We start from the raw sequence: 8,318 nt of genomic DNA, 5'->3' as shown, positions 1-8,318 counted from the left end.
TTAAGAGCAGTTATTAGAATTGTGCTGATGCCATTTATTTATTTTATAATATAATTTTTATGTCTCTGTCCATCATAGACAGAAAAGCCCATGTCCTAAAGCTCCCAATGCCTGAGCTTTATTCATTTATGTGTTTTTATTCAACAATAGTATTGAGATGTTCCTTAAATGGTCTCTTTTCGTCTTCACTTCAGCTCCTGTAGATTTTCTCGTGTGTTTGTAGCAACTTAGCGAGAAGCTACAGCGTTTTCATTGTTCTGCTGCAGCTCATTTTCCCTCAATATAAACATGCTGTATCTCTTTAATTTGGATTTTCTGAGGACTTTTTAGTCGCTGGGTTAGTTTTTCAGATGAATAAACCCCTGGGCATAAAATGGCGTCGGAATGGCCAAAACTGCGCTAGCCCCGAGTTAGCAACGTTAGCCTGTATGTTGTAAACACTGCAGACGCTGCAGCTCTAACAACATTTAGCTCTGGTTAAATCCAGCTCAGACTCTGGTTTAGGGAGTGTCGTCTGTAATAAAGTCAGCTCTATGTGGGATATTGTATTTCCGCTAAAGAATTCTCCAGTTTGTTGCTTCTTCTCTCCTCAGCTGAGAGCTGCGCCTCGTAGCTGCGCTCACCGCACGTCAAATGGTATCGGTTTATGGTATCGGGACCTCATAAATGAGTACGAGTATGAGTACAAGCCTGTGGTATCGGCCATCCCTAGACTTGACCTAAGAGGACAGTATGAACCTTCTACAAAGACTGTTTATGACTTTTCCAGACCCGTGCGCTCTGGTCCCTCGAGTTAAATAACTGAGAGTCCACCCTGCATTAGTGCCTTAACAATATAAACCATAAAAATAAAAATAAAAAGTAGATATAAAAGTGATAAAACTGTGCAACTTAAATTAAAGTAAAACGAAGAGGCAAAAACAAAGAATCTCCCTTTGTGTGATGGAAGAAGAAGGTCCGTTTCCCTCACAAACCCTCCTTTGTGCTAAACCCGTCCTGGTCCTTACTGTAGTCGCCGCCGCTGGACGACCGGCTGCTCAGGTCGCCCACGCCGGACTCCCTGTCGCTCAGGTCGTCCGGGTCGTGAGCTCCGGCCGGCGGCGGCGGCGTCCGATCCGGTCCGTGGCAGAGTTTTTTGTGGGCGCTGGTGATTGGGTAAGAGTATGAGGTGGGCGGGTCCGGTCCGCAGAAGCGCGATTGGTTAATCCTCCTCCGGGGAACGTCAATCTTCTCCCACGTGATTGGACGACCGCTCAGGGCTGCGATCCTCTGCGGAGGGAAGAGGGACTTATGTTTATGAAGGAACATCTCACTGCGGTCTGTGAATACGTGAATGTTGCTTTGTGATTGGATTAGACATGCAGCATCACAGACAAACAGGGGGCAGGAGTGTGTTGTCAGGATGATGTAGTTTTCTTTTTGAAGGAGGCACTGTGGCGGTAACTAAGCGTGTTTTCAGTGAGAGGACGTGACAAAGTGAAGAGTGCAAGTTATAGGTTTTTACACTTTACCCAAATCAACTCGACGGATACTTTTAACTTTACAAAATTTCAGAGCCTGAATCTGTTCTATTGGCCAAAACTGAGAAAAAAAAATAGAAGAAAACCCTGCAAAAGACCATCACTTTTTAATGATATTTAAAGGAACAGGCCACCGTTTTTACACACTGAGATATGTTCTTACCTGAGCTTAGACGAGTTAATGCGTACCTGTCTGGTCGTTGTGTGTGCCCTCAGTCACGCACAACGACCAAAGATGTTGTTAGCGTTTGGCCTCTCCCAGTGTATTCCTATATTTCCAAACGGGGGTGAAGTTGGAAGCGACCGAGCTCTTCCACGGGCACAAAGACCAGACAGGTACGTATCAACTCGGCTAAGCCTTAAAGGAATAGGCCACTGTTTTTACATACTGAGATATGTTCTTACCTAACCTTAGTCGAGTTAATATATCCCCGTCTGGTCTTTGTCCGTGCGCTCTGTCACCAAACGGAGCACATACGCAGCCTCTCCCACATGTCACGTAGCTCCAAAAAAGCTCACGATAGAAGCTACCAAGCTCTTCCACGTGTTCCCTATTTAAATAAAGTTACGTGAAGTGTTTTCATGCGAAGTATATTTACACAGAAATGTAACGTGTTGATTTTATAAGCAGATAAAAAGGGGACTATATTGTGAGGCGTAATGATACGAGGAGCACAACGTCCGCGCAGTAACTCCTAAAGGTTATTGACGGAAGTGAGCGGGGGAAGTCTTTATTTAAACTTTATTTAAATAGGGAACACGTGGAAGAGCTTGGTAGCTTCTATCATGAGCTTTTTTGGAGCTATATGACATGTGGGAGAGGCTGCGTATGTGCTCCGTTTGCGTGACAGAGCACACGGACAAAGACCAGACGGGGATATATTAACTCGGCTAAGGTTAGGTAAGAACATATCTCAGTATGTAAAAACGGTGGCCTTAAAAGGAACAGGCCACAGTTTTTACATACTGAGAAACAGTTTTCCATACTGAGATAGATACGGGGCTCTATCTCAGTATGGAAGAACCGTTCTTCCATACCGAGATATGTTCTTGCCTGAGCTTAGACGAGTTGATACGTACCTGTCTGGTCTTTGTTCGTGCCCTCAGTCACGTAAACACAGCACAGACGGCGTTAGCATTTAGCATTTAGAATACTTCGACAACCGCGCAGCAATATCTTCACTTTACTGCGCGCATTTCGAACTACTCCTGGTATTATTACGCCTTACAATATAGTTCCCCCTTTTTATCCGCTTAGAAAATCCACATCGTTTCATTTTGTGTAATTATACTTTGTAGTGGAACGCTTCACGTAACCATATTTAAATAGGGAAAACGTGGAAGAGCTTGGTAGCTTCTATCTTGACCTGTTTTGGAGCTATAGAGGAGAGAGGGAGAGGCTAAATGCTAACGGCGTCTGCGCTGTGTTTACGTGACTGAGGGCACGCGTGAAGACCAGACAGGTACAAATGAACTCGTCTAAGCTCAGGCAAGAACATATCTCAGTCTGTAAAAACGGTGGCCTATTCCTTTAAGGCCTTCATTTTGACACAGTTAATTTAGTGACTTTTAAATGCCCTGATTTTTTTTTTGAGGTGTGCACTAGCTACACTTGCAGGACAACACGAAGGTGAAATGAGAATGATCCGTCTCCTCGGGAATGGACAACGTGAAGCGGATGTCGAAGCCGTGTGTGGAGTGTATGCCTTGTCTGGAGCCTGGGTGGTGGTGGGCGGGTCCTCCGGGCGATACCTCCTCGTGATTGGTCAGTTCATCCTCCAGCTGCTGAGACTCCGTCCTCACGGCAGACAGGAGGTCGACGGGAGACTGGCTCAGTCGCTCCGAGTGGTTGTACAGGCCCTTCCACATCCTGAGGACGCGAGAGGAGCACACGAGGAGATGAGGAGGGAGTCGGGAAGACCTGGGACAGTCCTGGGCTTAGAACTGGTTTCATTAAGTTTACACAAGGAGCATCAAGTTGGCAGTTGCAGCATTTGCTATTGTTAAAGATTTGAGAGAGTGGAAATGTTCATATTTTAAAGGAAAGTGGATACAACAGGCAACTTGAGAAGGACGTTTGTGTAATATTGACAGAAACTGATATTTTCTATGAACTTATGGATTAAATGTACAGGATGTATCCTATAAATGTTTTTTTTGTACTGTACATATCCCTCATGTATGTATTGCCATTTCAGCAGATGACACTTTGCATTATATTGTTGTATCGTTGTACTCAAGGCTGCACATATGTCAACATGGACAGGGTATTTATTTTCCTTTCCTTTTTCTATGTATTGTTATTGTTACTCAAGCTTCTTTTCTAGTTTTGTGGTGTTTTAGAGCAGTGGTTCTCAACTTTTTGGAGCCACGACCCCCATTTTAACAGTAAAAGGGATTCGTGACCCCCGCTCGGGTCACACCGTGAGAAATAGAAATAGTAGCCTACATAATTCTTAACCTCTTAACTCCCGCCTGAACCCAGAGGAACTTTTTGTATTTTTTTTTGTCAATTTTTCGTCAATTTTTGTCAATTTTTTTTAATTTTATTGTCAAATTTTTATCACATTTTTGTAATGTTTTTGTAACAACATCGTCATTTATTTGTCCATTTTTGGTCAATTTCTTGTGACATTTTTGTGACATTTTTGCCACTTTTCCATCAACTTTTCGTCACTTTTTTCTAATTTTTTCCCTCATTTTTTGTCACATTTTTGTCATTTTTTTGTCAATGTTTTCGTCACTTTTTTGTCACATTTCCATCATTGTTTTCGACTCAGTTTTGTTGCTTTTTTCCAGAAGCTTTTGGACTGGGGTAAAGCCAAACTGGAGAAAATGTGCTCGGTTCAGGTGGGAGTTAAGGGGTTAAAAAAAAATAAAAAAAAAATAATGATAAATTGAAATTCATCAAAATATCAGATTATTTGCTAATGAAAATATGGCTATTTTATCTAAATTATCTGGCGACCCCCCAAATTTGCCTCGCGACCCCCTTGGGGATCCCGACCCCCAGGTTGAGAACCGCTGTTTTAGAGGACATCTATTTGGTTTATGGTTAATGCAACTATGACATTCACTGTTTATCCAATCAAAAATCCTGAAGTTCTATGACTTAGTCGATTTGTACACGGCAAAGTTCATTTACCAAATTAAACAAAATAAAATCCCTAAATGCTTGCACATATTGTTTACCCAGCGAGAAAGTAACTATAATCTCAGAGGAACATATATATTTAGACAAACCGCAAGTACATTCTACATTAAGAAAACACTGTTTATAAAGCAAAGGAGTTAAATTATGGAATAGCTGCTGCAATGAGTTAAGAGTTAAAACAAGCTTCGTCTCTTTTTCAGTTCAAAAATATTTACAAGAGAATGGACTTGTTGCACGGTATGGCTATGCTAGTTCCTCTGACCTGAAGTTGTGAGCGCCAGTACTTCCTGTCTGTATTCTTTTCCTATAGAGATTAGCTCGGACCTGCTGGAATAAAAATCATATTTTCTAAAGATTACGTGGTTAGCAGTGAGTTCCTGGTAGATCATATATCATTTACTGTGTGTTCAAACCTTGATGTAGGTTGCAATGAGTTCAGAGGAGACGCCTGTGATCATAAAGGATTGATAGTTTGTCTTGAAGCTAAAGGCTAACATGCTATGAAAAAAAAATGAATAAAAATAAATACAGATAAAAATGATGGTTTATATGCAGATTAGTTTATATTTTAGCCACTATTTCAAATTGTTTAATGCATGAAATTAATGTTAGCCTTTAGCTTCAAGACAAACTCACTGATCCTTATAAACATAGAAGTCTCCTCCGCTGAAATATTTACACTGTACAGCAACTTGTTTACCTGCAGGAAGTGATCATCTACCAGGAACTCACTGTCCACCACAGAATCTTTAGGAAATACGATGATTCAAACAGGTCTAAGCTAATCTTAATGGAAATGAATACGGACAGGAAGTACTAGCGCCCACAGCTTCAGCTCAGAGGAACTAGCGTAGCCACATTGTGCAACAAGCCAATAATAATGGAAAAATATTTGACAGAATGAAAATTAATTAAATATGCTTCTGGAGCGGGCGATGGTCCACCTGTGTTAATTCAGCGAACGGATGGTTATTACCATGAACGTGCTGCATTTATGATTAAAAAGTGAAGGGCCGGCACAATAAGCTTTAGCATCTGCCTGCGCCTGCTCATTTATTGTGTTCATGGCTTGACTTGTATGTTTTGAATGTTTTGAATCATTTGTAAATGACCAAACCGAAATAACAAGTCACATATTGATTTAAAAAGTTGATTACAAAACGTGTGGAACCATGTCATTAAAACGAATTGATATTTAATTGCACGGTTTCCTTAATGATTTTTAAAGCCCTTGAGCTTGTCCTGGTTCAGTCCGTGGTCTTACTTGAAGCAGAAGGGGGAGGTGTTTGGTCGCAGGATGCCGTGGCTCTGGCTCTGCTCGGCCTTGTACAGCGGGTTCATGAACTGAGCGCGTTCCTTCCACAGCTGAGGCCACACCGAGTGACTCCTCTCGCGAAGTCTGCGCAGGAGAAAAGGAGACGTCGGTGAGTTTTTAAAAGTCCGGGAATGGACCGGGAGACCCACCTCATGTCGCGCCTCTCCTTCTGGCAGTTTCCCAGGAAGGTGCCGTACTGGCAGGAGTAGACGTGCATGTGGATGGCGGTCAGGAAGCTCTCGTTGAACTCGAAGGCACAGGGGAACTGCTCGGACAGCTGCCACACGCTCTCCAAGAACTGGTCCAGGACTGGAGACACCTCCTTAGGGTCCGTGTCCAGGTGACCGTATCTGCAAAGGACAAATACACCAATGGGATTTACATTATACTACCTGAATAACCTGGATAATGCTGATTAAGACTCAACTGTGCCGCTCCACTGCAGGTTATTATCAGGAACAAACATGGTTAGGTTGAGGTGGTAAAATGAATTTGGTGTGACCCAAATTTTGTGTCCCAGAATCAAGAATAGCAGCCTGACCTTCTTTCATCCCTGCGCTGCGTCAGAGACACTGCTTCTTTCAATTACCGCAAATGTTTTGAACCGTTACCTAAGGCAGAGCTACTGACCCCAACTCCTTATAGTAAACTCCTTTTGTTTGTCAACTTTCCCAATGATTTAAATGGGGAAAAAGCGGCGCTAGATCCCAATGTATGTGGACAATTAGCAAGCCGGCCTGTCCGTCAGCCTGCTCAATGTATTTCCTATAGATACAGACGGCATCTCGTCATAAAAGGGGGCGTGGCTTCTCCGAGGGGGAAAATAGAATCTTTAGAGAAACACAATTTTCCCTCTTTTTAGCCATCTTCTGGTGGAATATGAACTTATTTATCACATAAATAAAGTCAAGTGTAAATCAGGCCCATGTGAATATTTTCTCACAGCAGATTGTTCAATAGAAGTGAAAAAAACGGCAGTTGTAGCTAGCGCTAGCTTACCGTTAGCATTAGCCCGATGCTAACATGTAGCATGAAGTTAGCATTCTCCGTTATTCATGTATTTATGGGCTGTTGAACCACTTTACTCCACTCCATGTCATGTATCTTTATTTAGTAGAAAACTATAATCACAATTCAGCATTTGTTACAGTAGTTTTTGAATAATTAGAGAAAGTTTAGATTTTTTCTAAATTGTTTTCCCCTCAACGGTTATGGTCATTTTTGAAAACAATTTTGAAAATATATAAACTTTGTCTAATTATTCATAAACTACTGTAACAAACGCTGAATTATGATTATAGTTTCTACTAAATAAAGAAACAAAGACACGGGGAGGAGCAAAGTGGTTCAACAGTCCATAAATACATGAATAACGGAGAATGCTAACTTCATGCTACATGTTAGCATCGGGCTAATGCTAACGGTTAGCTAGCGCTTGCTGCAACTGCCGTTTTTTCACTTCTCCTGAACAATCTGCTGTGAGAAAATATCCTTATGGGCCCGATTTACACTTGACTTTATTTATGTGATAAATAAGTTCATATTTCACCAGAAAATGGCTAAAAAGAGTGAAAATTGTGTTTCTCTAAAGATTCTATTTCCCCCCTCGGCGAAGCCCCGCCCTCTTCTATGACGAGATGCCGTCTGTATCTATAGCCGAAAGCATTTAGCCATCAAATACAGCAAATTGTGAATGATCCAGGTGTTTTCAGCTGTTGTCAATCCATCTACTACATTTAGGTGATGTCAAAGGGTTAGAAATCCTTAATGAACGTACAGACCTTTTGAGATTTTACATTAGATACGAATTAACGTTGGAACTACTTGCTAAATTATATTCAGTACCTTTTCCGCTTTTTGTGGCATCATACTAAGGCTGCACAAAAAAAATCACAAAAAATATTGCATCTCAATTTTAAGAAATGCAATATCCGTATCGCAAGAAGCCACAAGTTGTGTCATCTAGCTGAGATCAACACAACTCAGCCAAAAACAAACAATGAACAAACCGTATATATATCTATGTATATTTACAATTACATAAACATTTCCCAATTTAGTTCAATTTGATCCTGATCCTGATTTTTTTTTTAATGACTTCTGCTAGCTGAAAAACTTGAATGGAACATGTCGTTAGTGTCGTTAGTCACAATAATATTGTTAATGCAATATTGCGCCGCTGTATTGCATATATAGTAAGTTAATATCGTGCATCCCTATATAATACACATCCAATGACCACTACACATCAGTGTCTAAAATATTTAGTCTTAATTTTAGTCAAAGTGATATTTTTGACGACTAAAATTGGACTAAAACTAAATTAAAC

General features: G+C 41.1%; 1 protein-coding gene across 2 annotated transcripts in view; it reads right to left on the bottom strand.

The window, feature by feature from the left end:
• Positions 1–945: 945 nt before the first annotated feature.
• The window catches only part of LOC306960814 (phosphatidylinositol-3-phosphate phosphatase MTMR7-like), a 30,746-nt gene continuing 23,373 nt past the window's right edge, over positions 946–8,318 (bottom strand). For both annotated transcript variants that reach the window (XM_079553384.1, XM_079553385.1), the window contains exons 11-14: positions 6,139–6,339; positions 5,939–6,073; positions 3,273–3,390; positions 946–1,269 (exon numbers count right to left, since the gene is read on the bottom strand). In XM_079553384.1, the coding sequence (XP_079409510.1) occupies positions 967–1,269; positions 3,273–3,390; positions 5,939–6,073; positions 6,139–6,339 (757 nt within the window). In that variant the 3' untranslated portion in view covers positions 946–966. The remainder of the gene's footprint in view (positions 1,270–3,272; positions 3,391–5,938; positions 6,074–6,138; positions 6,340–8,318) is intronic.

Source organism: Gobius niger (genome assembly GCF_951799975.1).
Source record: "Gobius niger genome assembly, chromosome: 3".
Lineage (NCBI taxonomy): Eukaryota > Metazoa > Chordata > Actinopteri > Gobiiformes > Gobiidae > Gobius > Gobius niger.
The sequence above is the reverse complement of the archived record's forward strand: the minus strand, read 5'-3'. Positions and strand labels throughout refer to the sequence as shown.